The sequence below is a fragment of the Centroberyx gerrardi genome, chromosome 13 (assembly GCF_048128805.1).
Source record: "Centroberyx gerrardi isolate f3 chromosome 13, fCenGer3.hap1.cur.20231027, whole genome shotgun sequence".
In the NCBI taxonomy this organism is placed as follows: domain Eukaryota; kingdom Metazoa; phylum Chordata; class Actinopteri; order Beryciformes; family Berycidae; genus Centroberyx; species Centroberyx gerrardi.
In genome coordinates, this window is record NC_136009.1 from 16,265,518 (window position 1) to 16,292,884 (window position 27,367).

At 40.4% G+C, this 27,367-nt stretch overlaps 3 protein-coding genes across 4 annotated transcripts; all 3 read right to left on the bottom strand.

Annotated features, from left to right (window-relative positions):
* Window positions 1-1,490: 1,490 nt before the first annotated feature.
* On the bottom strand, window positions 1,491-8,254 carry aire (autoimmune regulator). Its single transcript, XM_071925055.2, has 13 exons — window positions 8,108-8,254; window positions 7,408-7,579; window positions 6,659-6,805; window positions 6,230-6,295; window positions 6,020-6,139; window positions 5,338-5,482; window positions 5,103-5,279; window positions 4,694-4,760; window positions 4,077-4,211; window positions 3,709-3,830; window positions 2,715-2,793; window positions 2,377-2,475; window positions 1,491-1,574 (listed from the first exon to the last, which is right to left on the bottom strand). Exons 1-13 carry the CDS (start codon window positions 8,252-8,254, stop codon window positions 1,491-1,493), a joined length of 1,560 nt encoding a protein of 519 aa, XP_071781156.2.
* Window positions 8,255-10,225: 1,971 nt separating this feature from the next.
* rab6bb (RAB6B, member RAS oncogene family b) lies at window positions 10,226-15,308 on the bottom strand. 2 transcript variants are annotated; one of them, XM_071925117.1, is made up of 8 exons: window positions 15,239-15,308; window positions 13,323-13,381; window positions 12,416-12,469; window positions 11,783-11,888; window positions 11,502-11,613; window positions 11,277-11,370; window positions 10,838-10,904; window positions 10,226-10,330 (listed from the first exon to the last, which is right to left on the bottom strand). In XM_071925117.1, exons 1-8 carry the CDS (start codon window positions 15,306-15,308, stop codon window positions 10,266-10,268), a joined length of 627 nt encoding a protein of 208 aa, XP_071781218.1. In that variant the 3' UTR covers window positions 10,226-10,265. The 2 variants fall into 2 exon arrangements, with proteins under 2 accessions (XP_071781218.1, XP_071781219.1); XM_071925118.1 differs by lacking the exons at window positions 11,277-11,370; window positions 11,502-11,613; window positions 11,783-11,888.
* Window positions 15,309-16,369: 1,061 nt separating this feature from the next.
* On the bottom strand, window positions 16,370-27,269 carry LOC139931548 (solute carrier organic anion transporter family member 2A1-like). Its single transcript, XM_071925081.2, has 13 exons — window positions 27,216-27,269; window positions 26,045-26,182; window positions 25,192-25,354; window positions 24,065-24,208; window positions 23,628-23,687; window positions 22,505-22,635; window positions 21,873-21,951; window positions 21,348-21,474; window positions 20,096-20,200; window positions 19,200-19,329; window positions 18,728-18,915; window positions 16,844-16,908; window positions 16,370-16,500 (listed from the first exon to the last, which is right to left on the bottom strand). Exons 1-13 carry the CDS (start codon window positions 27,267-27,269, stop codon window positions 16,370-16,372), a joined length of 1,515 nt encoding a protein of 504 aa, XP_071781182.2.
* Between the last annotated feature and the right edge of the window lie 98 nt (window positions 27,270-27,367).

Here is a 27,367-nt window from a genome sequence, read left to right on the forward strand (position 1 = left end):
GTAGGAGCAGGGAGCCATGGCAACCAAACACCGAGGGGAGAAAAATCTTTCTGCTGCCTGGCAGACCTCCATCCCTCTGGCAGTCATGCTAAAACTCTTGAATCCCATGAAAAAAACAACATTCCACATCTAAGTGATAGTCTTCAAGGAATTCCTGTTAAACAGAGGCATTTCTCAGCGTGCATACCTCATCAAACTGAAACCATCTGGTATATTGTGTGAATGTGAACTCTTCCCCAAATCGGGACAATGAGAGAGAGACGCAGAGAAATCGTCTGTGTGAATGCATGTGGAAGTTTGTATTGCATCTTGTGTGTTATACGTATATGTGTGTTTTCCTTTGCATGTAAGTGTGTATATGCGTCTGTTTACATGCTGTTCTCCTACTCTTATCTTACATTGGTGTGACTCCAGGGGGCGAGAGCCTGGGTACCCCTAAAGGTATAAACATATTCACATTCACACACACACACACACTTGAACACAAAACTAACATATGAAAACACATAAAGGCATCAGTGGATTACCAGGATCACAATGGTGGAATGATGGCAAACATTGGTAAACAATGACCACAAGGACATAAAGTGTACACATCTCTGTTTTCTGGACAGTTAGCCGCAGCCTGGCCTAATCAGAAATGTCCATGGCCCACTCCCAGCTCTCCCACATCAGTGCTGACCCCACGTCCTGCACAACAAGGTCCTGTTCAAACCAGGGGGAGGTATGAAGAGGAGTGGGAAGAAAATTAGGAGTCCCCCAAGGGAAGCCAAAGACCTGCACAGCAGGAGGGGGTGAGGATGCATGGGAGGGAAGGATGGACAGAATAACTGAGAGGAGACCCTCCCACTTTTCTTCAGAGCAGCATCGTAAAAAATTCCCTGGATGTGGTATGCAGACATTACTTACTTTAACAATGTGGGTCTGAGTTCTGAAAAGGTTCTTATTTCAATCAAAAGGATTTTGTAAATTAAACATTTAGTGCAAGCTAGCTTTGCTATAGTATAAATTGGAGAGAAATCATCAAAATTGGCTTCTTGGAATTACAACTAAGATACTGCAGGCTGTATTCTTCATCAGTGCATGATGTGTGTGTATGCATAACAATATCAACAACCGAATCATTCAATCCAATTGTAGTTCCTGCAGCAAATGCTATATTGACAGTCTGTATGGTAGAGCCTCTGTGAAAATAGAGTTCAACAGCCACATAACCACAACTAATGCATATTGACTACACACTTCCTCTGTGCCAATTGTTTGAAACCTATTGTTTGAAAAGGTTATATTATAGTTTCACTTAAACTGAAGGAAGTTTTGATGCCTGCGCCCAATGTTAAGTGTGTTTTTTTTTTTTTTTTTCCAATAAAGAAATTGGCTTGGCTGTATATTCAGCAGGCTATTTAATTTTAATCAGGTATATTAATTTCACCAATGCATTATATTATATCAAAATGTGTGAGTTTATGCAGCACATGCACCATTGTTTGTCACTGGTAGTATCCTTGACAGTCAGGAAGAGGCCTGGAGATGTTATGGAAAGCCCACTGCAAGATCCCATCAATGGAGCCCTGCTGTGATAGAAATTAGTAGAAACAGCAGATATTAGTATCAAGTGACTAACACAAGACTAACCACTAGTTGATAATTTGTACCATACTGTCAAAATCATGACTTCGAGAACAAGTATGACATCACTGACAACAAGTCCATCTAACGTTGCTAGATTAAGTTTGCAGTTATCAAAGTTATATTTCAGTTTGGGAAAACGCTGTCACTTTTCAGCACATACAGAGCAGTCAAACTTGCCAGGCCATCACTGTAAATACAAATGTGTTTTTAAATGACTTGCCTAGTTAAATAAAACTTAATTTAAAGATCTCCAGCATTAATTGCCCTAGAGACCAGGATAAAGGATTTCCAGTCTCAGTAATATCAAACAGGCAAAATTGAAGAGTGTGCTCCGAGGGACAGAATGAAATAATATTTCCTGAATCTGCTTATACTTGTTTTTGGATATGTTAGAATTATATTTTTATGATGATTTTTTTTTTAATTGAATTGTATTATTTTTACAAAATGAAAGTAAGAAAGTGGGCCTGACTACGAGACCTGAACATTTCTAGAATTAATAGCCATTAGTATTATTAATATAATAGTATTTTGTCGTCATACTTTTGTTCCTTGTAGTATTCCTATGTATGCCCATCCCCATGATTCTCATCACCTTAGAATAGCAAGCTGTAAAGCTATACCTTGAAGCTGTGTTTTACCATAGGAACTCATCACCCCTAGCCATTTTGTGTCTGATATAGCTGGCTATATTGATGTCATGCCTACATCTGTGGTGTCGATATACAACTAAGGCCTGCTCACCTCTCCCAGAATGGAGTCTAATTCATCCTTGTGGAGCATGGGCTCAGGGAGAGAGGAGGTCTGCTCATGACTCTGTGCATTTTGAACCACCTGGGGGAGCTGGGAAAGCACACACACACACACACACACACACACACACATGCACATGCACGCACAAGATTGGATGAAATCCAGAGATACATCTAGAGACATTAAATTCAGTGATACATATTCAGAATATTCCTGGATAACAAAGGTGAACATATTCTCTGTAAACATACACACAATATTCAAACTCACCTAGAATTGTCACACACAAGCATAAAGGTAAACACATACATGCACATGAGCACACACACCTGTACGCCTCTGGATTCAGCCTCCTTCTCTGCAGAGTTGCCCCAGGGCCTGGAGCAGGAGCAGCAGATAGATCTCCCCCTAGAAAACATAGGAATACTGTGAGTGAGTGAGGTTGTTTTCTGTGGCATACAGTGTTATCGCCAATCAATATTTGATACGCAAAGCACTCAAGAACATTACAGAGTGACCAGAGGTTTTTAACCTTTTTCAGATGGGGACCTAAACTGATTAACTTTAATCTTGCTCTGGGACCCAGGCTCTTAAAACATGCTAGCTACTATCAGAAGATCTTCTTGGAAACGCTATTTAGATTATGTGACTCTTAAAAAACAATATGACTCTTAAACTCGCCATTGGAAAACATTACAAATATCATTGGTTCAAGGGCATTGGCTGGTATTATAATGTTATGATAATATAAAGCTCATTCCGCTGAAAAAATGGTAGAGGAAAAGCTGCTGTGCATCATTAATTCCCCATCAACATACAGAAGCGCTACAGATTACTCAGATTACTCAGTACCACTCATTGCCACAGAATGAATGGTGCTGCTGTTACAAGAGACCATCAGAGAGATTCAATGTGTTCACTGGGAACCATTTTGTAAAAGAGCATTATTGATCCTCTTCTATAATATACATTGTATACCCTGCTGTGAGGGTCCATTATGATCCATTAGTAACCATTAGCTAGATAATGATCACACCCTTAATGCACACTGTTGATCAATACTCACATGGAAAAGAAGCCACAGAAAGCACTTCACAAATGGGAATGCATGTACAGTACAGAGTCTAAACACTAATGTATAGTGTAATGCATGGCTCAGGTTAGGATGAGGCAGAGATTGGGGTTTGTCAAAGTGTGTATATTTCCCATAAGCTTCACTGTGTATACTGTTGACCTCATCCACTTATATGAAGATGTCTTACTTTTAGAGAAGTTCGCAGCAGCTGCTACTATGTTACAATAAGAGATAAGGGGAAGTCTTACTTGGAGAAGTGGCAGTGCAGGTGGTAGCTTTGTAAGCACTGGAGACAGTGAGTCAGGTCTCCTCCAGCAAGGTGGCAAACACTACACACCTCCCTCACACTGACCATCTCCCCACCTGAGCACTGGTGACACACACACATGCACACACAGATTACAACAAAAGAAACACTTTATACATATAGCAAGTAGTAATGATGTAAGAAAACAAAACATTGCAGGTGCAAAAGGAGAAAATACAACTCTAATACACCACAGAGTACATGGAGTTCATTTGTCATTCAGCAAATAGTAATGACGACATGAGAAGGCGTAAACGAGGCGTAAATGAAATGAAAACTTCCCCAAGCATCACAGCAACAACTCTTTACCTGGTTTCTGGCACTGGGGCCGTTCTTAGCTGCCGTGACACTGGAGAGAGAGGAGGACAGCGAGGAGTAGAAGGAGATGTCTATGGTGGAGTTACTGGAGCTCGTGTTTGTTTGCTGAGGCTGAGGCATGAGCGGCTGGGATGGAAAATGCAATGGCTGTGGTCAGTGTTGGAAAGTGCAGAGCATCAGTGTCCTGCAAAACCTTGTACTCCCAAAAACTAAGCTTTTCTGGCTTGACCCCCATGCAGCTGGGACATTTTACAATGTAGTTTTTTCAACTTTATAAAGGTGGGGAGCAATGTCAGCTGTCAATTTCACTTAAAATAGGTAAACAATTGAAATATGAGGATTTTGCAAGATTCAGATGATATGTAGCATCGTCATTTAAGTATTATACATTCACAGCATTTTTTATTTTCATCATCTTTGTAACTATGGGATCTCAATAAGCTACTTATAAATCATCAGGAAACTTTCAGCAAAATAGCACTTATGATCCACTAGAATTTGTTTGTGGCTGGCAGGGACAATCACCAAATATTACAATGTTATCTATGAAGATATGAAGTCTGTATAAATTTCCAGTAGAAGCAAGCAATTTTCCCTCAGATACTTACTTGTGGTAGCTGGGGTTTCTCCTTTTTCACTCGGTTGCCATGACACCATTGACATCGCCATGGGCCACTGCAGATTTGACATTGAAATTGACACCAACATCTTCTTTTCAAAATAAGACTTGAAATAACACAAGAGGTCCCCGGATGCACACATGCTAATATATTGACCAATTACATACATTAAACTGGATTCAGGTGTGAAACTTATAACGTATCGTTTAACAATCAATCATTTTTTCATCACATTTATATGTGTGTATTCAGGGGCATCACAGCCTGTGTTTCCACCATAGACTTCTATAATGAATTACTATGCTGGGCTTATATTATAGACAACATCAGCCTCAGTGATAAACGTCCAGAGTGACAAACAATGGTAAACTGTATTGATTTAAAGTCAGCCTTGCACCTTGGTATGCATGTGAGTGGAGGGTCGAGGCAGGCCAGATGAAAGGCTCTGGGACAGCCGTCACAGCATATCAGCTCCCCTCCGTCCCTACACACCGCACACTCATCATCATTAGAATGAACCTGAACACACACACACACACACACACACACACACACACACACACACACACACAGAGTTAAGATATTAGAGCTCGGGCCTTATGTATGACTCATATGGTTGCGAATCAGTGGATCCTGTGACCTCTATCCTGCTGGTGTTTGTCTCCCCCCTGTGGTGAAACATGGTCTTAGCTGCTTTGGACGTGGTTCCGCTTGTCTCCTCTGATGGACCAGAGGAGTAATACTCCCCACCGACTTTAATGCACTTTTTGGCACTCCCTGTTGAATGACAAACACATTCAAAATGACACCACACCACTTGAATACACTTCTAGGACTTTCTGATGCAAAATAATCTCTTCACAACTCTCATATCCCAACCTAAACGATGCAAATGTAAACAAACGGTTTACATTTTCAAAATAAATTCAATACTTATGTTTAGATGTCAGCTAGTAGGTCTTTAAAATAATTTTCATAAAGTGCAATTGCTAATTCCCATAAGCTTTGCCAGCACTGCAGTCACTATGCACCCAATGCAGATATTGAGAAAGATTTGTTGCCACTGTGACGCATTTTAGGATTGTGCTTTCAGCAGCTTTTTTCTCTCTCCTTCTTTCTCACAGTACTTGCCACTAGAACATGCATTGTTCAAATTTAACAGAAGAAACAGCACTATCCACTGATTTCCTCTCAGTTAGCGCTTAAAAGGGAATACAACTCAATTAAAAAATTCACATATGGTGTTAGTGAAAGTGAACAACTCCCTCCCAAAGGCAGAAACCAGAGAAGGAAGACTTTCACCCCACGGCTTACCATCAGAGCCAAACACCTGCTCGATAAGGATCTCCTCTCTGGCTTCATGGCTGACTGGCAGCTCAGTGGAGGAGGACAGAGTGACTGCTGTCTGGACTGACGAGCACACCGCCTGCACACCTAGGGCATAATAATGGTCAAATGTGTTGACAGTACAAAAGCAAATGTTTCAGGCTTTCTTTTGTTACAATTGGTTAGACTAGTAATTACCATTTCCAGATGGTAGTTGAGGGACTGGAGCGTCACTCTTCACTCTGTATAACTTCACCTTACCCCCTGCAGCAAAGACACCACAACACATTTTGTAATTGTCAAAAAGAGTCAAAACAACAGAGTTTGATTCCACAGATATAGATATCATAGAAGTACCACTTTTTACTGAATACAAAGCCAAAAAACATGAACCGCTCCAGTGCTGCACTGCATCTAATTGAATTGTCTAATAATGTAAAATTTTGCTCTTTTCTCAACCACCAGAAAGTGCAAGAATAGATCTGAATACCAGTCAAATTCTGTGTTACCGCATTCATATTCAGCTCTACATACTATTTGAAAACAAATAGGATGCAATGGCTGCTGTAGTATTATTGGAGGACAGAGATGGCTGCCACTGTGCAGGCATCTGTAATGAGAGATAACCTGGTGGATTGTTGGTCTTAGCATGGTACTGGGAATGGTGAGGGTGGGAGGATGTCCGACTGTCGTCCCGGCTCCTCTTCTTGCTGTGAGGTGGTTTGGAGCCTCCTGGGGACCTCTTCCCACTTCTGGAGCCCTCTGAATCTCTTCCTGTCAGAAAGTTGCAACAATAACACAGGTTGCAAGCTCCCCAAATTTTAGGTTATGATAGAGATACTGTAGTTTAGAGGAGCAAAAAAATTCCACATCAGACCAAATTATCAAATCCAATATTATTAATTGTTTGGAAATGTTACATAGCATTTCATATAACAGGTGTGTACTAAATCTCAATCTGTACTTGAACTCACTCTATCACAGTTTCTATTGTTATACCGCACAGGCTTCTGTTTTTGTTTCCAAACATAATAACCTAAGATGAGTGGTGCTTGATTTTACAGTAAATGATCATGTCTATGATCGGTTTAGCCAAGAATGAATGATCAGAACTAGTAATATAAATATAGGGCTATGTATTATGTGTATACGAGTGAAATCTGGACAATATTATTGTGAACAGTAGATAGATAGATAGATAGATAGATAGATAGATAGATAGATAGATAGATAGACAGATAGCTAGATAGCTAGCTAGATAGATAGATAGATAGATAGATAGATAGATAGATAGATAGATAGATAGATAGACAATTTTGACAAATAGATGTATAAACTATTGTCATCATTACTTGAGCATTCCTTAACATTTGAGCGTTGCAGGTTAGTGAGCAGGGCCTGCAGTTTGGGGTAGCTGTCCAGGTTGTAGTCTTTGGTCAAGCTGCTCCAGAAGGCCTGGATAGTGGATCTGCTCTGCTCCAGGACCCAGGACAGGAGGTAGTACATGGCCTTGTGGATCCCTTCTTTACCTTCCCTCTCCAGAGTGTCCTAAACACCCACACAAACAATGAGAGGTAAAACATATAAATAAAAACATATAATCGTACATGTAATGATTTAAATAGACATTTCATAGGGTTTGGTAAAGCTGATCCATAAGCAACTTTTTGAGACAGTGGAGATTAATAATATTGTCTCCAACTGGGATAGTGATTAATCAAATCAGTGTGAATAACCTTGTTGGCTATAGGAAATAAATGTTTCATGAAAAAAAGTGTCGGTCATATTTATCAACAAAATTTCCCATCACATATCTCAGTAGGTTTCCTGTGTATGATGCATATGCGTACAAATGTGTTTGTGATTAAAATAGATAAATAGGTTGGCTACAGGGTCAAAAACAATACTTTTATACAAATGTAGATTTATCTGGAACAAGCAGACAAAAAACTGGTTTTATTTCGCCAGACTTGAGTAAGCAACATTTATCAGAAAAATATGAATAGCATCAATCGAACGTTGATGTTGATGTTAAGTTCTTAACCTGTTTCCGTAGTAGTTTTTTCCACTGCTCACCTTGAGTAGTTGGTCAGTGATGATGTTTTTGTCAGCCAGCCCATAGACCAGAGGGAAAGGGTCATCCACAGCCATGGCAATGTCGGTACGCAGCTCCCTCAGCTGGGCACGATGGTTTGTGTCCCTAACAGCCTCGACTCTGGACATGATATGCTGTCAGTGTGTGTAATGTATGTAAAGCATGCGAGATGTGCAGTCATTTGTGTGTAAACGAGATCCAGTGTGATCTCGCTTTTATGTGTTATGTAGTATTGTCATTTAGCCCTGATTTGGAGAGGTGTAACAAGAGGATCTGAGATCATACATGTGGCATTTTGGATCGAAGAGGTGTGTCCTCCTCATGGAAGGAAATATGGTACAGGTGCACTGTTTCACACAGACTGTGGGATATCTTGAATAATTTGTGTTCAAAACATAATCTTTCATGTCTAGTTTCATACAATCCAGTGTTTTCTGGTTTTAATGCACGCACACAGACACACACACACACACACACACACACACACACACACCTGCACACCCAACAACTACTACAATAATGGCACCATTGACCGCAGCCAAGACCTTTGGAAAGTCCATGGTGAAGAGTTTAAAGAATCAAGGCCCCCTTGTCTCTCTGGAGTTCATTTGTCCACTAACTGCCTCCATCTACCTGTCCCCAGAGGGATCGAATGAAGCGCTGTCTATCTAGGGGAATACCTGTGCTATCACATGAGGAGTGCTGAGTGCAAGTGACCCGACACATTGCAGTGACAGGTGCTTTCCACTTCAACTTCCCCTTAACCATCAGGTTTGCCTGTCAGAAACACTGACTCACAATGGGGACCGCATGATTAGGAAGATAATTATGATTCTGCAATAGATTGGAGGGAATTATATTGTTAACACTGTGTGTGAAATGTACTGTGTAAATGAAGTGTGATGAAGTAAGAGATCTGCAACTGGAACTGCATGTAAACCTGCTGGTATAAGATCAAATCCCACTAGAACCTGCTCTTTTCTATCTTGCTTTCTCAATGGCAAAATGCTGCAATGTTGATGTCAGTTACACTGTATGAAGAATAATATTCTACATAACCTTCACAGCATGTATTCAAGCAGTAAAAAAGGAATAAAATCCTAGACAACATTCAATAGAGTAGACCATTTTGCTACCAGTTAAGTGTTGATGGGTAGGAGAGTGAAGCCCTTTAATCTGTAATTTATTAATCATTAAACATTATTACATTATTCATACTGGTGAACAAGGACCACTTCTACAGAGGGACGTTCACAACATACATATTACATTATTATATACAGTGCAGTGCATTACAGTGGATCGTTATATGTGTAGTACCGGGATGGAGGGATGGGGAGGTTGGAAGAGAGGAAGGAGGGAGAGAGGGAAGGAAGGAGGGAGGGAGGAAAGGAAAGGAGTGGTTGGAGGGAGGGGAGTTGTGATAGTAAGTTGTTCTTTTTATTACTTCTTTTTTTTTTAACCACAGTACAGTTTGTTCTATAAAAGTTAAACCCATAGAGAGATAGAGTGCCACATTTTCACAGCTACTGTTAGGTGAACCTACTGTAAGTTGACTCTTGTGGGAATATCAAATGAGATACGTTTGTCATGAGATGCTATAGAGAGATGCTATAAAACATTCTAAGATAGTCAACCTCCTTCCTGGGTGGGAAGACCCTGGAGGGCAGGCCAAAGGTCAAAGGTCAAAGATCAGATCAGCGTGCATGCGTGCTGCAGACATTCAGACGTGTTCGGCCATCTTGGAAAATGGCTGACCCCACTATTTCTCCTTTTATGGTTAGGCATCATTTTTGGTGCTTTCCCTTTTTATATATAAAAAATACAAAACATAACAGCGAAAAGAATTCCGTTTGTTGTCCCATTTTTCTCCCTTTTTCATTTTTCCAAAACTCTTTTTTGTTAGTTTTCATTTAGTTTGATGTTACTTTTTTTCTTTTTTCCTCCGGTCACTTACATATTGACAAAGTATACAATATTTTACAACTGAACAAGACTGAAAGATAACATTTGATTTGTCCAATCAGATACAAGGCCCAGATCCCATATCCAATTAGAGAAGTCAACTGGAAGCTAACCAGTAGTAAGCAACACAACAAGCCTATGGTGTGAAGGGAGCTGTCCAATAGCAGCTCTGCATTAACATGAGCACCCGCCCTCGGGGACAGTAGGTTCTGCTGGTTTGTCCAGCTTGATGTCAATCACTGGGAATTGTTCAGTTAAGGAAAACATAGATGGGTGAGAAAAAGTCAAATATTAGTTGGCTGCACATCTATTTTGTAAAACAAATCAACTTGTAAAAACTTACAAAATACATTGAACAGCTTTTATTTCATTCCCTATTTTTTTCTTTTGCCATTTGTATCTCTCTCTCTCTCTCTCTCTCTCTCTCTCTCTCACACACACACACACACACCTTTCTTCAAATGCATCCATCCTCCATCACAGCTCCTCAGCTCTTGTCACTACCCAGACAGCCACTATGTGGTGCTACACCAATCTGTACATCCACCCTACTATCCTGACTCAATACATTTCTTATGTATTGAGCACAAAAGGTCTAATGGCTGGTGCCTCAGTAGACAGTAGGCTGGGCCAACTGTTTGTACGAGTGCCAGCAACCACTACAAGATTAAAAAAGCTGCCTTTCTCTCGGTTGTTTGGCAGCCTTGGCTGTCGGCACAGTGAGTCACAGCGGCTGTAAAGGATACTGCCTTCAGGATTTGCATCGTCCAAGCTTTCCATTCCAGGTAAGGCTGCTGCAACACGACGAAACAGCTAGAAAGAGAGAGACAGAGGGGAGGTGGGGAGGGAGAGATAGAGTTAGGGATCAGGAGGGGAGTGGGAGAAGAGAGAAAGAGAGAGGGAGAGGGAAGTAGGGAGCAGGTGGGAAAGGAGGCATGTAGGAAGGGATGCAAGAGACAGAGAGAAAGAGAACAGAAAGAGTAGGAGGATTAAAGAGTAATATTCACTGTTATCACAATGTGACATATTTACGCACAGAAAAATGCAATCTTCAACAGTGATACATTGATGACTTGATCACCTTGGGTTATATCTAAAGGAAGACAGGGACACGGGACTGGCAGAAAGTCTGAGAGCAACTGACGGCCAAAATGTTGTGAAATATGGTGAAACTGCAGGGATCACCTGTTTGACATTGCAGCCTGTCTTGGCACTGGTCTCGATGAACATGACGTTCAGTTCTTTGGCTCTCTGCTCTCCTTCCTCGATCGTGATTTGCCTGTGGGGAAAACCGCGCCAGACTCAGTGATCAAAATGGCTCCATGTCACGTCACACTACACAAGGTTAGACAATACATGAATGTTTTGATATCTATTGTACAGTACATGAAGGATGTCAAATGCACTCACCTCTTCTCCTCCAGATCTGTCTTGTTGCCCACTAGCATGATGATGACATCACTTCCTCTCTCTGTCCTGACATCATCAATCCATTTGCAGGTCTGCTGGAATGAGTTCACATCTGTGGAGGCCAGACCCTTGTTTTATATATAATACTTTTTAGCAGATAACAGTACATATGTTTATATTTACAATTTGGGAGACAAATAGATAGATAGATAGATAGATAGATAGATAGATCGATAGATAGATAGATAGATAGATAGATAAACATGCAGGTTGCTGCTCACTTGTAATGTCATAGACAACCACAGCTACTGTAGAGTCTCGTATGTAGCTGGGGATGAGGCTCCTGAAACGCTCCTGTCCAGCAGTATCCCACAGCTGCAGCCTTACCTGCACACACACACACACACGCACACACACACACACACACACACACACACACACACACACACACACACACGCACCTTCAACAGCTGTTTCACTGTTAACCATCATACTACACGTAAACTATACAGATCTAAAGCCTTGCCAGCACACATCCAAAGGGATAAGCCAAAATCAGTTTGTATGCAGGCTGACAGGGCATAAAGGAAATATCCTGACAAAGAAATTGTATAAATACTAGCTAAAGTAGATGATCCAGTAAAAGGCTTTGACTTCTTAGGGCTCAAAAAGCCACAGTACCAAAGCCGTTACTACCAGAAATAACCTTATGATAATCTGGTTAGTCTGTGAAGAGAGCAGTAATTAAGTAAATCAAATCAAAGATTAGTCAAAACAGAGAGGGGAGAAATGGGGCATTTCTTACTTGGGATGAAGTAAAATAAAACACACTACTAAAATGAGACTACAAATGCAATACTTTGTCGATAGATATGTGTCTACATGTTAATTAAATGACAATCAAGGCTCCCTACTGTTCGGTCTTCCAGGTACATTGTCTTTGATAGGAAGTCAATCCCGATGGTTGCCTGCGGTACAAAAAGAGCAAGAGAGAAAAACATCAGCAATACCCAGACCCTAAAAGCAAAATGTCTCCCTGTATCATCAGTTGTTCCCAACAGAGAGTGACCATTGTTTAAGTGGAGGAAAACACAAAAAGCTGTTAAGAAAAAAGAGCCAATAAGCGCAGAAATTGAATCAGACTGAAAAACTAATTTCATTTGTATTGCCCTCAGGGCTCAATCATTCAGACTTGTTATGTACCTAGCTTCTGCGAAAAGCAAGGGAGAGAATAAACTGCATTCTCTTTCTAAGAATTTAATATTCCTACAACATTTCCTTGTGATAATGTTGCAATTGCATTGACAATATTCAACTTAGAGCATCATTGTGGCAGAGTTATTTCATATGGAGTCTTAATCAGTGACAAAGCATTAAACTTGAACATTTCTCTCCATGAAATGATTATAATCTATGTATCAAGTGGTGTTTTTTTTTTTTTTTTGCCAAAAGCACTCAGTTTCTATTATTCAGTTGCTATTCAGTCACTATTATAACCAAAGAGATATGTCATAGTATGCTTAATATATTGTTAGCCTACAGAATATGATTAGTCCCATTAGGCTATTTATTCTGTAAAATGTGAGATGGAGGATGGTGGTTAGATAAATCATTGTTTACATTAATATTTTCAATAAATTATGGCTTTAATCAAGGGAAAGTGGTTACAATATAGAGCCTATATGGGGATTACTACCCTCCATCAGTTCTCAAATGGCTGATCATATCTGTAATCAATTCATGCATTAAATTCTTGTCAAGGTGTTTCTATTTTTGATTCTGTTTTTCTGGTTCTGGTTGTGGTTCTGATTGGAGGCTCACCTGATATGTGTTGTCGAAGCTGTCGTACATGAACCTAGTGATCAGAGATGTTTTCCCCACTGGAACAGAACACATGGATGTTGAATTTTAGTTCAGTTTTGCTTCAGTTCAGATCAACAGACAATCTCCAAACACATGGATAAACAAGTTCCTGAATGAAATCACCATGATGATGCAAAAAAAGGCTGAGAGACGTATTTTCATTGTGTTCCTTGGTGTGACAAAATCATAATAAATGCCAGTCAAGAACATGCAATCCATCTCTCTTTCTCCATCCACTGCTATATGACGAATATGAAGAAATCCATAGCAGCAAGCAATACCAATAATGGCAAATGACTAAGCAAGTAAGCTTGATATATCAAATGTTATAACTTGAATAACTGTGAGAGAAGCTGACTGTAAGAAAAAATGTTATTGGTCAGTGCAAGGCAAAAGGAAAACCGAGGTTCTGTCCAAAAACAATCCATAATGACCTGGACCGCACAAGGCCAAGCTTCAACTCTTCACTACATCAGTTTTGATCATCAGATGCAAGACAATGCAACAACAAAAGACAACAGATATTTACCAGGTCAGTTTTCATAAGAAGTAGGATGCTGATTTCTCCACCATGAGGATCAAGGTGAACCTGACCAGCACCATTTTTACTTGCATCACACCCAGCACAATTTTTGTAGCCATTTTTGAATCAGATCTACACAGAAGCAAGTAAAGGACTTCTCCACCAGGCCCCAGGCAGTCAAGCAGAGTCCCCTATGCAGACAGCAGTAGTTTGAAGGCTGTCTGCTGCCAATGGGCAGTGGCCACACTAGGCCTCGCTTCAGCACCACGGACAGCAACATTGCAGCATCCGCCTGTGAGGACAGCCAGAGCCACAACGCCTATGCCAACATATACAATACACAGGGATGCTTCTGTACCAGTCGACAATAGCCTACACCATAGACAGGCAGCAGGCACACACACACACACACACACACACACACAAACATCACAATATGACACAAGCAGCATTTAGGCAGTTGTCAAAAGCCTGCTAGGCCCAATTATTTTTATTCTCCATTTGCCTTGGTTGCTATATTTTATCAGTGAAGGATATGGGAACCTCTGCTGCCACTATAGATGTCTGATGTCTGAACACGTATTCAGACAGCTTTATAGCGCTAAACCATTATCGATCAGTCCCCCTGAATTTGTGCCATCAGATCAAACCACATACACAGTCATTGTCCCCTGAATAGATGGATTATTGAATAGGAATATAATGTTATGGCACTGTCAAGCCGTTTTTATCTCATTATTTATTGGACCGAACCGGAGACTGCGAGGTTTAGGAATGCTACAGACATCGCCAACCTAGGGTGTGTCCCGAACTGACACATGGGGAATGTTTATTATCCTCTGTTAAAAACGCATGGTGAAAAATCACACGTTGAAATGTAACGTAATGAAGGATTAGTAAAGTCGACATTCAACGATGTAACTGAAATAAAGCCGTTATCTTGAAACAGACTGAGCATATTTGTCGGTCACTGCAGCACATCAAAACATCCGAATTCATATCGCCTACTATGATGTAAAACTATGACAACAAATAGATCTCCCTAAAGGATATTCAATACAATTACGCTTTATTTATGAGTGATCACAGAGGATATATTTAATTCAAGGCGATTCGTGTTGCAATTTATGTGCGTGCGGTTTTTTTTTTTTTTCCACGGCTAATCAAATTTCCTACAGGCACAGACTGTGCCATGAGCCACATGGGCGTGAAATATGTAAAGGCCAGCAAGCACATTCACTCGATTCAGTTAAAACTTTAAAAATCAACAACGATTACAGACATGGCCTTCAAGATATACGCATGTTTGGCATGGGGGAGGATAACCGAACCTCCCCAAGACCTGACTCACCGCTCTGCTCTCCTAAAAATACGAGTTTAAATTTCCTCAGAGGGTTCCCCAAATCTCCTCCGGCTGACATGGTTGCAGATATAGAGCTCTACTTAGATTATTTTATGTATTCGTAATACTCTGCGTTTCCTCCGTTGTGGGTGCGCAGGGGGATACTCCTCTCCTCATAGAATGATGGGAATGCAGCTCAGCATCCTCCTGTCAATTTAGGGAGCTTGTGCGCCTGCGCGACCTCACCTATTTCATTCCCTCACCTTTCCATCGGACTCAATAATTTTCAAATCCACGCTTTGAGACATATGATTTTTTTTAATACAAATGTCCAAGAAAAACATATATGACAGTAAAAAGGGCACACTGTGACCTCCAGACGGGGATCATCATAAGGGAAACTTGCAAAATAAACAAAAATGTACCTATCAAGATGTAGCCTGCACTATGAATTTAGATCACAAAGATCTATGTCACCATAAAAACTTGGTAGATTCCACAAATAAAAAGGGAGGTAAACTGAGTTTAGGTGGATTTACCCTCCACTACATCCCTGATGACATACGTTTTTATGTGTCAAATCTCAAAATATTTGAGTCAGCCATGAAGTGCATTATTTTTAAAAGATAGAAAACGTCATTATGCAACAATAGAGAGACAATTTTTTTTTTTTATCCCTTTTATATGTGCACATAAACTATACTCTCTAAACTACAATGGGTAACCAACAATATATTATATTCAGTTTTCATAGTTACAGCATGGTGCTTATTGTGCTATTCTGACCCTTTGTCTTGCACGTTTTCATTTTGACTCCTCCTGTTCAGGGAGAGAGAGACTGAGAGGCTCCTTCTCCAGTGTGAGTCCAGGTGTGTGTTTTATCCGCCAGCCAATCAAGGAAATCACAGCCATCTCCACAGCCATTACGCCAATTTGCAGACCAAAGAAGCTGACATGAAGGAATAGATAGATAGGAATAGATTGTTGCAGCAGTCAAAACAAACAACTCCAAATATGACAATTTGTTGATTAAATATTTTTTTCATAAAACTGAGCAACCTGGAATCATGTCACTGAACACACACACACACACACACACACACACACACACACACACACACACGCACACACGCACACTGGCTACCTGTTCCTGAGCTTGTCTAGGTCATAGTAGCTGCAGGCTCCTGGTTTGCCCCTGCATGCCTGTTTCCTCCACCACACACAAGAGTAGTCAAAGATGCTCCCAAACAATACCGGGCTAGGGAGTGAGGCTACACACAGGAGAAAGGAAGAGGGAGAGAGGTTAGACTGATTAAGGTTTGTTTTTTCCTCAGACTTTCTTATGAATGTTTGTAAATGAGGTGAAGTGAGATTTGAATCCAGGCTCATGGAGGCCAAAGCAGCCTCAGGGCACAATCTTATTCATTTTTATTACAGGACTTCATGGAGTGAAAGAGCTCACAGACAGAGCCATGCTATCTATATGTGTAAATAATGTTTGTATAGGGAAAACAAATAGCTCTATTGTGCATCTCTTTACTGTACGAATGGCTACCAATCTATTTGTACATCATCATGCTACACTGTATGGTGTTTGGAGCCGTCTTACTTTACCTAATGCACTGCAGAGCAGGTTCCCGATGCCAATGGCCAAAGTTTTGTTCTCTGGAGAGACAGTTCTAGAGGAGCAAAATATTCAGAATCAATGATGATCAAAGATGGTTCATTATCTTGTAATCATCCTGTGTTTTTTTGTCATTTGCTTCTTTCTTCCATTTCCTGATCTTCCTCCCCCTCTTTCTCATAATCATGTAACAGAAAAATGTATTTAACATATGCATTTCATTACTATTGAGTATTTTGTAATTTGTGTTTGACTGGAGTGAAAAAATAAGCAGTATTTTTGCATTTAAAAATACTCTACAGTATCTTCTAGCATAGGTCAGATGTCTGAAAAAAAAAAGTAGGCACTGTCGAATACAAATTTCGTACATTTTGTTTTGGCGATAGCACAGTAATGGGTAGTTGCAAAGACAAGTCACTGCCAAGCTCATCTATCACATGACCCATCCTGACCACACCCCCACCTTGTTGTCTGAGCACAGAGGACATCTTAACACTTTGAGATGGGCTGTGTGCTTGAGGTCAGTGTTCAGTGAAGACACACATGTGCTCCTTTTCCCAGCTTTTTTAATCGTCAATAGATTGCTGGCTCTGCACTATGGACTATAGCCTGAACGGCCACAAGATGTTGTTGCATTTACTTGCATCTTCAGTCCAAATGTGACCCATTCAAAACCTTGGAGGAAATCTTGACCATATAGCATGCACTAAGAAGCAGCTCACTGAATACAATGGCTACTTGAGCAAAGAGATGTGAAAAATAGTCACCCAGAAGTTACATTTCATTGCTTGAATCTACTTTGAATATCACCTACCACTGAGTGATACACGGATCAAACAAACCCAACAGACCCAATGAATAGCTTTGTATGATACACTGCCACACAGTGACACTAGAATGTGCATGTTCACTCACTCCAGATCACTCTTGAAATTTGGATGTGGACGCAGAGAACGATATTTGTGCAGTAGAGAGAATGTTGGATTTCCTCCAAGGTTTTAAAGAAAGATTTTTACTGTCCCATGGCACAAAATGAAAATATATGTGTGTGTGTGTATCTGTGTTTGATGGGGTTGTTCATCAAAGCCAATGACTCAATGATTACTTTGCTAGGTGCTGACATTTCTGGCTTCCAAAACTCACTTTGTGACTTGTACTCTCTCAAAAGCTACCCACCCATTGGAATTTCAAAAAATCACATTACGGTAATGAAACAACAAAAAATGAATCTTGGGGATTCTTGTCAGAAAAGTCACAATCCAAAGCACTGTCGGTAATTTGAGTTTGGCACATTCTTTTGTTATGGAATCGTACATGGGCCATTAGAAATTATGTTGAACGTGTCATGAAGGGAGCAATAAATGCACACGTGTGATCACATAAAAGTTATTTTAAATATTCATGCACTAATTGGAAATCATCACTTATACCCCTACTTATGTGTCACTTAGCAACCATGTTGTTTAGCAGATGTTCAATAACTTTCTGGTCCTTTCCAGCTAAGAGAGTATTACTCTGTTTGGCTGTTTTAAAATCATAGCCCCTACTGATTTACTGTTAATTTATCGTTAGTTCATTGTATTTTTTGTATTTTCAAATTTGGAAATTCCATGTATTTTAAATGGATCCTTTGTAAGATTTCACAACAATCTTCTCAGTAGGTCTAAAGATATAGTGGAAGGATGATCTGTTCATTCATCATCATCATCATCATCAACAACTGTGTCATGCTCTTCCTTATCCTCCACCCTCTTATTACTCTCCTTCTAATCATCATCATCATCATCCTCTTCCCTCTGATTGGCTTCACAATCATCATAATAATGACTATCATTGCCATCATCATCACCTCCACCAGCACTACCACCACCTACCTGAGTACCATCATTTGTAGGGGGTTTTGACAGAGGTAATGAAAGAAGCAACCAAAGCCAATAATGATGAAGGCAGGCAGGAAAAGGTAGGAGCAGCTCCTGGCACAGGAGCCTGGGTGTGCAGAGCCAATTTCAGCTCCACCTAAACCCCCAGCAGCAGCGGGCACACAGCTGCACAGGCTGTAGACCTGGGCAGAGGATCAGGGCATCTCATACAAGTTTGATATCATTAATTAACCCCAATCTTAAATGTTAATAATTAAACCTGAAACATTTTCTAACTATTTCTATTAATAATATAAATGATTCATGTTACATTGTTGTAAAATGGTAATGAGAACTTTATAGACGGTAAAGACTATTTATATCCCAGGTGGCTTTTAGAAAAGACAACTATTCATTCCAAAAGATAGAATGAAAGAGAGACAGAAAGAGAGAAAGGCAGAAGGACAAGAACAGAGTGCCCCTTTACCTGTACTCTATGGGGATTATGTGGGTCAATAGTGACGTTAGTACAGCCAGCATGACAGGGGGAGATGAACTCAGTGCCATCCTCTCCACAAACTGGGTTGTACACACTGCTCACACAGGAGCAGTTGGAGCTACACACAGACAGGGATCTGGGAAGATTCAACACATCACTGGCATTTGCATACAAAACCTCACCTAAAACCACAAGGAAAAAATCTGATAACGATTAATTAAAGTGATACGAGAATTACCATACGTGCAGTAAGTTTCTTTTTTAATTGATATCACTGAATGGAAACAAAATCCTCTAATTTCTGCAATTGTTGTTTCATCACACAGTAATGTAAAATACTTTTTTGTACATTATGAGCAGTCATATAGGAGCTACTAATGATCAAGAAACACAGAGACTAAGTAGTGGTTTTGACTCTTTTTCCAATGTTTTTTTTTTATATAATGGTAACCAAATACAACATACTGTATCAGTGAGTATTTAGGCAACATCAGGGTAATGGCAGCTTTGTTGGTAGTAACAGAAAACAAATTGTTCCATTGTTCTTATTTCACTGTAATTATGGATAAGGGAGATGTACTCTCAAGTGTAACAAAAAAAAAATACTATATGGCAATGCTTCATCCATGTCCACCAAACATGCAAACAGGTTGAAAAATGTAGCACAGCATGGCAACAGCAGGTATTCTATATAAAGAGCGTGACGTTGACAGAGTGCTGCATGGGAGCATCAATTATTGAGAATGAAGGTTTGTGCGTCCATGAAAGAGAAACTGTTGCACACAACGACACAATGATGCTATTTGCATGTACTTGTATGTAACTGACAGACAGACACATACATACATACATACATACACATACACACAGATAAATATACATACCTACTGATTGACTGGTCCACTTGTGTGCTACCATAACCACTGTTGACTCCCACCACCTTCTGAGTGGAACAACCCATGAAGAAGAGCGGGACAATGAAAACCATACTGAGGGAGAGAAGCACCAAACACAACCAGGGGAGGATCTTGAAAGAGAGCCGCAAACACTTTAACACCACCCCTCCCAGCAGCGACCCTGCTGCAGACAGTGGCTGGAGGATGACTCCTGTGGTGACATGACGAGGCAGGTAAAGGAAGGATTAAAGGAATAGTTAAAGGAATAGTTCACTCAAACACAGTGACAGTGTCATTATCTACTCGCCCTCATATCAGTCAAAACACCGGTGAAGTTGATATGTCCATATAGCACACAGCGAGTTAGCTAGCGCAGCTCCACGCCAGCCTTCCCCAAAACAACAAGTGGCCATGGCAGAATTACAAAATGGGAAAAAAATGACCATAAAATTACTCCAAACGGCTTGTGCAGCATAATCTCAGTGTTCTAAAGCCAAATGATTGCACTGTGGGTCCAAAAGTCCCATATTCACCTCATTATCTCCCAGATTTTCCCAACTCACAAAGCTCTGGTCGCCCTACAGTGATCTGGTGGGATCTGAGTCTTGCTACCTTCATGTGCTCCTCATAAGCTCCTCCTTCTGAGTTTCACAGTCGTAAAATTTACACTTTGTCATATATTCAAGTACTTTTTAGTCAGAAATAACAAAATGGACCCTGAAACAAAAATAGATTTTGTGGTGAGAGAATACTCACATCAGTTTTGTAATTAATATTTTAAGTTTCTTGGCTAAAAGTTGTTGTATATGTGTGACACCAAAATGTTCACCAAAGAGTGAGAATGTCACATCTTGGCATATTGGATATCATGTAAAATTTGTCTTTCCCACTTTATTGGCACTTTATTGCCACTTCAGTTGTTTTGGAGAAGGCTGGCTGACTAGCTAACTCGCTGTGTTTTGACTGACATGAGGGTGAGTAGATAATGACCAAACTTTTAAATGTAGTATGATGCTGTGTTGTATAATGTTGACTCTTTGCAATGCATTATGTGCATACAGTGTGTGTGTATGAGTAGGTGAGTGGGTGTGTGCACGCATAAATTTGTATGCACCTGTGTGCATGCTTGCACTTGCACTGTTGTATCTGTGTGCACATGAATGTCCGTGTGTGTGCATGCTTGCAAGTTTGTGCTCCCTGACCCATGAGCAGGTTGCTGTAGGTTGGAGTGACACCATACTGATTCTCGAAGAATTTGGTGAGGAAGGTGAACAAGCCAGTGATGCAGAAGAAAAAGCAGCACTGACACACAATGAGCAGCAGGAAGGCTGGTCTCAACAGCACCTTCAGCACGACACCAGGGAACTCTGGGTGGGAGGGAGAGATAGATAGATAGATAGATAGATAGATAGATAGATAGATAGATAGATAGACAGACAGACAGACAGGTAGATAGAAGAACCTTTGTGAGTGCGGTCTCAATGCTATGGAAAGACCTGAAGCCAAGTTGAGATGGTTCAAAAAGATGATGGCAGGAGAAATAGTCAGTTAATTGGGTAGCTATTTTTTTCAAGGAAGAGGGTCAGATAGGCTGGTTGTGGGTTTAAAAGCAAGTACTATTTTGGAAAAGGTACAGGGACTGTCTCAAACTTCAAGAGTATGCAGTTAGACTGATTGACACACACATGCACACACAATCACATTACCACACATGTACAGTCACACCCATAAACAGAGACATTATTACCCATGCAAAGCCACTTACCCTTTAAAAAGTCAATCAGCGACTGACTCTCAGAATTCTTGGGGTCGCATTTCAAAGATTCACCGTCAGTCTTGGGTGTCTTGAAAACAAAAACATGAGTAGTTGTTATGAAAGCATTATAAATTGGCTGAGGATAGTTGCTGCATAGCAAGTTTGTCATTAGCTCCCACTCTACACTTTTGAGGCAATGCAATGGCCAATTTGAACAATTATAACCAACAGTATTCTTTTGCACTCAAAGCCCACTATATCATCCACATTCATTTTGTCCTGTTTGTCAAATCCCAGGCAAGTCGCCCATGTATTTTCAATTAAAGATTATTGTGATTTTTCTCTGAATATAACTGAATTATAAATGCACACTCTCAGCAGCCCAAACTGAATATTTCTCCAGGCTAATCAGCGGCAATGAAAACAACCAACTCACAACTCACTCAGAAACATTCTCCTACAACTTTATGAATGTTTTCGCTTGTAAGATCACTCTAATTAGAAATGATTAATGAGAGCTGACATGGAAACCTTAGTTTGCCATTTTCATCTATTGTTTTCATAATGTGCGCATTGTGAAGCCTTTTGAGACTATAACTGCGATTAAGGGCTATACAAATAAACTTGACTTGACGTTTGACCTGGACTTGGTCTTGAGGGAAGAAGAAAAAAGGGATGGAGGCCAGAGCCAGACAACCAGAGGTGACCAGCAAGCCCATCCACCATGCCCCCACCCAGCGAGGGTCTGATGGCATCAGGTCTTTGGGACTGCCTGTAGGGAGGAAAACATGGAGGAGAGGAGAGGAGAATAATTTCTTGCATATTGTTAGGCTTGACCCGATTAGCGGCTGGATTCACAGCAAAAGAGGCGGTGGTACGGTGCAACCAAAAGGTGTTTATTCAGCCACAAAAAATGACATAACAAGACAAAAACAAAACTAGTTTGACATACGTGAGAGGCATGGCTGCGAGCAGCTCTCCAGGGTCCTACCAACAGCAGAGTCAGATAAACACTGGCAGCCTTATATACCCTGCCACAGGTAATTACCTGGATGCTACCAACTATAGGGGTGTACTTAATGACATTCAACAATATTCTACACTTCCCCTTTAAAATACCATTCTACATATTGAATAACATACTGTACAGTTTAACAGATGTTGCTCTCAAACAATAAATAAATATTGCAACATCGTTACACATATGCTGTAGCCTACATGTTCTCTTCTATATGTGTACTTCCTACCTTATATAGTTAAATAGATGATGGGAGGGAGGAAAGGAAGAAAATGTGTTCCAAAAGAAATAGGCCTACGATGTGTGGAGGGACTGGGGAGGATGGAAGTAAGGAATAGTTAGACGGAGGGAATGTGGGTCATTACATTCTAAGAGAATACAAAGATTGGTGGGGTGAAGAGAAAATTTGATTGGATCAAATCTTTAGAGGACAAGAATGGGAGTCTTGGAACGTAGAGGAAGAAGAAGTAAAAAGGATTTGTAGGGTAAAGAAGTAGGGTGTGATAATGCAGATGCAGTCAAATAAAATGCACATTACAGAAGGAGAGATTGTGGTTTAGATCAGAAATCAGTCAAACCAGTTAGACTGATTTCAATATTGTTTCTAGAGGTAAACTGAGGCATGATTCAGCAAATTTCAAAATACATCATGCAATTTAAATATCTGCAAATTTAAATGGAATAGAATATAGACACTTGATGCAAGCATTATTTCTCCCTAATAGTAGATTAGACCTATACCATACCTATTTTGTCCACATCCACATAGATACTTAGCGTTGTGGAGCCCAGAATGTAACCACATCCTGGACCAAATGAAGAGAGTGAGAACACAATGGCTGCAACCCAGAAGACATCAAACTTCAGAAAGCGTCACATATAAATGAAATCAGAATCATCAAAACAAAGCAGGCAAGTAGGATTATGACAAGTGGAAAAATAAGCAAAGCATTTGGCAACAACTAAAATGCTGCACATTGTTTTTGTAAGGATGAGAAAAACTTTGTAAAAACAAACATATCAGGACAATTCATTTATCAGGCAAGCACTTTGCCAGCGAAAGGCCCTCATCTACTGAAAGGACCAGTATCCCACTTACAAAGATAAAGTGCTGAATTTTTTGACTCTGCAAAGTCGTCTATGTATGAGATGCCAAAGGGTATAGTGGGCACACAGCCTATGCCATAGATGATCTGAGAAGCTGCCAGGATCAGCAGCTCGGTCCGGACTTCCGAGGAGGAGGAGTGAGCGCTGCTCTCCTGGTGGCACAGCAGGGGGTCTGAGGCGTTGCTTCCAGGGACACACACAGACCACAGCCCACTGCCAGCTGCGGCATCAGACATGGACAAATGGTAAGGTACAGTCACAGGTCGAAGATTTGCTAGCCTGAGGTTATATTTAGGATTATCATGTGTAAGACAAGAGCACTCACAGGAATTATAAATACATAAAATATACTATGATATGGCTCTGATCTTATTGGATTCCCCCATAGGAAGAAAGATTTAAACTGCCTCTATAACACATGATACAGTAGCAGACCGGTCCAGCCTGAGGCAAGACATGCCAGACTTGGCTAGGGGGGATTTCTCTTTTGACTGACTGGTGTATAGTTTAGGTGCTCAAATTAATCTTCCTGAAATTTTCCTTTTGATCCCAAACCAGTGGTTGATGAAGCAAATACCCCCACCTGCCAGGTAGATCGGTTCTATCCAGTTTTGAAGGTGAGTTACATATACATAGAATATGTGATGATAATTTGTTGTTGTTGTATCTCCAAAATGTCATCTTCTCAGGAACTGATAAATACAGCCTTGTTTTCAGCTTGATGACTATGCATTTTTGAGGTTATCCAGTGGCTTTTTGAAATGGTTTCATAAATTCAAGGGTCATGGAATTTGCTCAGTTGAAGGTAAAATTGGAGTTATAAGGTTTTCATATGACAGTAGCAATGTTCAAAACCAACGATCTAATATGGGAGGGGGGTGGTATTGAGATTAAGTTTGTCAGTGAGGGAGATAAGATCAATAGGGCGGCCATTTTAGGCAGGCATGCTGTAAAACAGCTAAGGTGGGGGTTTAAGGAAATCGTGAGCTCAAATTTAAGGCAAGGCTTGGTGTTGTGGTCAGAGTCACAGCAGATTGTGTTTGTGGTGGAGCTCACAGAATATTCAGGTATTCTGATTTAGCAGTAGGCCCCTATCCTGATTTAAAAAAAACAGCAGCATAAATGATTTTGAATGTGAGCCTTTGTATGCTAGATCCCAGGCCCCCCAAAATGTCTGTGCACAGTCCTGGTTAGGGACCTCACCTGCAGACACTGAGCGGTATTGGTAAGGGTCAGACAAGAAGTGAAGCAGTGTCATAAATAGAGGAGCAAAGGACGCTATCAGACCACCCAGTCCAATGAAACGAGGCCTGTGGATCCGTCTGCCAAAGTAACTCACAAACACCACCAGCACTGTCCTAGCCACCTGCAGGACGGACAAGAGGAAGCACTGTGGTTGCCAAATACCACTACCCCTCAAAGGGATGACTTGAGGTTTGCAAAAATACAGTTTATACCATATTGAAACAAATACAAATAAACATTTGCATACTATGCAATCTAGGCAATTCATTCAGTGTGTGATATTGCTTGTAATCCTGAGCAAAATGGGTACTCAATTCCATTGGACAGAATATCTATCTATCTATCTATCTATCTATCTATCTATCTATCCATCCGTCTGTCTGTCTGTCTGTCTATCTATCTATCTATCTATCTATCTATCTATCTATCTATCTATCTATCTATCTATCCATCCGTCTGTCTGTCTGTCTATCTATCTATCTATCTATCTATCTACCAATACCTTTCTTAAATCTGGGTGGCTGTAACAATTGTTTGGACAATGGGTGTGAATAGACAATAAAGAGCAACAAATAGCAATCAAAGGGCTCACCTTAGTTTGTATTTGAAATAGAAACCGAACATAATAGAATAGAATAGAAAAGACACAATACAATACAATTTTCCTACAGCTTCTCTTGGTTGAGAGTGACATTGTATCAATCTTTGTCTTTTTAAACCTCAAATTTATACATGTTTCATCTAAAAAAAAAAAAAAATCATTTTGCTCTTGTAATTTCAGCAGTCCCCAGCAGGTGGGGGGGCACTGTACCTCGGGAATGGAGGAGACAACCCCCATGGCTATGCTGCTGAGGCCAAAGTGCTGCTGTATGGTGGTGATGCAGCTCATGAGGTAGCAGACTTGGAGCATATGGCTGAACTGCAGCATGCCCTGACACAGCACAAAGAGCTGGGGGAGGCAGGGGAGGAGAGAGAGAGAGACGGAGAGACAGCATGGGAGAGAAAGAGAGAGAGAGAGAGAGAGAGAGAGAAAGAGGGGGAAGAGAATCAACACTTCCCCTCTAGCCCAGCAGCCATACTGCTGTAAGTAGTCTGGCCAGTTTTCCATAGTGTTGTCTGCCCCAACCGTTAATGCCAGTGGCATCTGTGTACTGACTTAAAGGCTTTCAGCTCGTGTCAGCACTTTATTTGAATAGTCCAATGCTGATACTCAACTATCAGCTGACAGAAATGTGTCACTTTGTGTCACTTGCCTATTTGCTTCATCTCCACAGACCGTGTCCCCTAACCCTGACCCTGATTTTAACCCAATTTTAATCTGACCCAATTTCTAACATCAGCCCCAACTGTCAGATTAACCCCAGCCCAGAGAATGAACATCTATAGACGACTTTTCACATGATTATGAGTATCACCTGAAACTTAGTAGACTTTGTGTGACACATTATAGTTAGGCTGCTTGATAGGAAGTTGAGTATCAACACTGGACTATCCAAATAAAGTGTGACCCAGCTCATGTGCTGTACAAACCTTCTCTTCATGTTTATGTGTGGTTATATTGTTTAATTTATCATAGACATTTTGCGTCTAAAATGTATATCTCGGCTGCAGAAGGACTGCCTCATTTCTTATGTTTGATATGTACCACTATCTACCACCTCTATAAAATGCTGTAGTTGTAACTGACTTAATCAACTGCAATGTCTTATATTATATTCAGTCTGTAGAGTTAAGCACTAATCGTTGTTGAGCTTGGACATAATCAATATAAACATAATCAAATATAATCACAAACTTTAAGGCCCATTTGTCATTTACAGTAAAAAAAAAAAAAAAAAATGTGATGTGATGTGAGCAGTAATGTCTTTAGCATATCAAGAAAAGATACCAAAAATCAACAGTAAAAATTACATTTAATACACTTCTAAGACTTTTTGATAATTAAAATAATGAAATAATATAATAATAAAACGTATACATACCTTGAGGTTGCTAAAACACCCGGGAGTTTTTGCGCGCTCTCTCACCTCCTCCATGTTAGCTCTCAAACATCCCAAATAAGACAAGCAGCAATGCTTATGTGCACGCATGTGTGTGTCTGAGGTTACCAACATGGAAATATATGTATATTACC

What these genes read in the sequence shown, in the direction of transcription:
- aire (XM_071925055.2), bottom strand. Translation starts at nt 8,254, where the DNA reads ATGTCCAGAGTCGAGGCTGTTAGGGACACAAACCATCGTGCCCAGCTG. An exon ending in TCAACTACCATCTGGAAATG is followed by an intron (nt 6,140 to 6,229) that starts GTAATTACTAGT and finishes ATTATGCCCTAG; the next exon opens with GTGTGCAGGCGGTGTGCTCG. An exon ending in CTGAATCCAGAGGCGTACAG is followed by an intron (nt 2,476 to 2,714) that starts GTGTGTGTGCTC and finishes GTGCTTTCCCAG; the next exon opens with CTCCCCCAGGTGGTTCAAAA.
- rab6bb (XM_071925117.1), bottom strand. Translation starts at nt 15,308, where the DNA reads ATGTCAGCCGGAGGAGATTTGGGGAACCCTCTGAGGAAATTTAAACTC. An exon ending in TGTACCTGGAAGACCGAACA is followed by an intron (nt 11,889 to 12,415) that starts GTAGGGAGCCTT and finishes GTGTGTGTGCAG; the next exon opens with GTAAGGCTGCAGCTGTGGGA. An exon ending in CAGGCTGCAATGTCAAACAG is followed by an intron (nt 10,905 to 11,276) that starts GTGATCCCTGCA and finishes CTCTCTTTCTAG; the next exon opens with CTGTTTCGTCGTGTTGCAGC.
- LOC139931548 (XM_071925081.2), bottom strand. Translation starts at nt 27,269, where the DNA reads ATGGAGGAGGTGAGAGAGCGCGCAAAAACTCCCGGGTGTTTTAGCAAC. An exon ending in AGCTTCTCAGATCATCTATG is followed by an intron (nt 23,688 to 24,064) that starts GCATAGGCTGTG and finishes CATTTGGTCCAG; the next exon opens with GATGTGGTTACATTCTGGGC. An exon ending in TCCCTCAAGACCAAGTCCAG is followed by an intron (nt 21,952 to 22,504) that starts GTCAAACGTCAA and finishes TTTGTTTTCAAG; the next exon opens with ACACCCAAGACTGACGGTGA.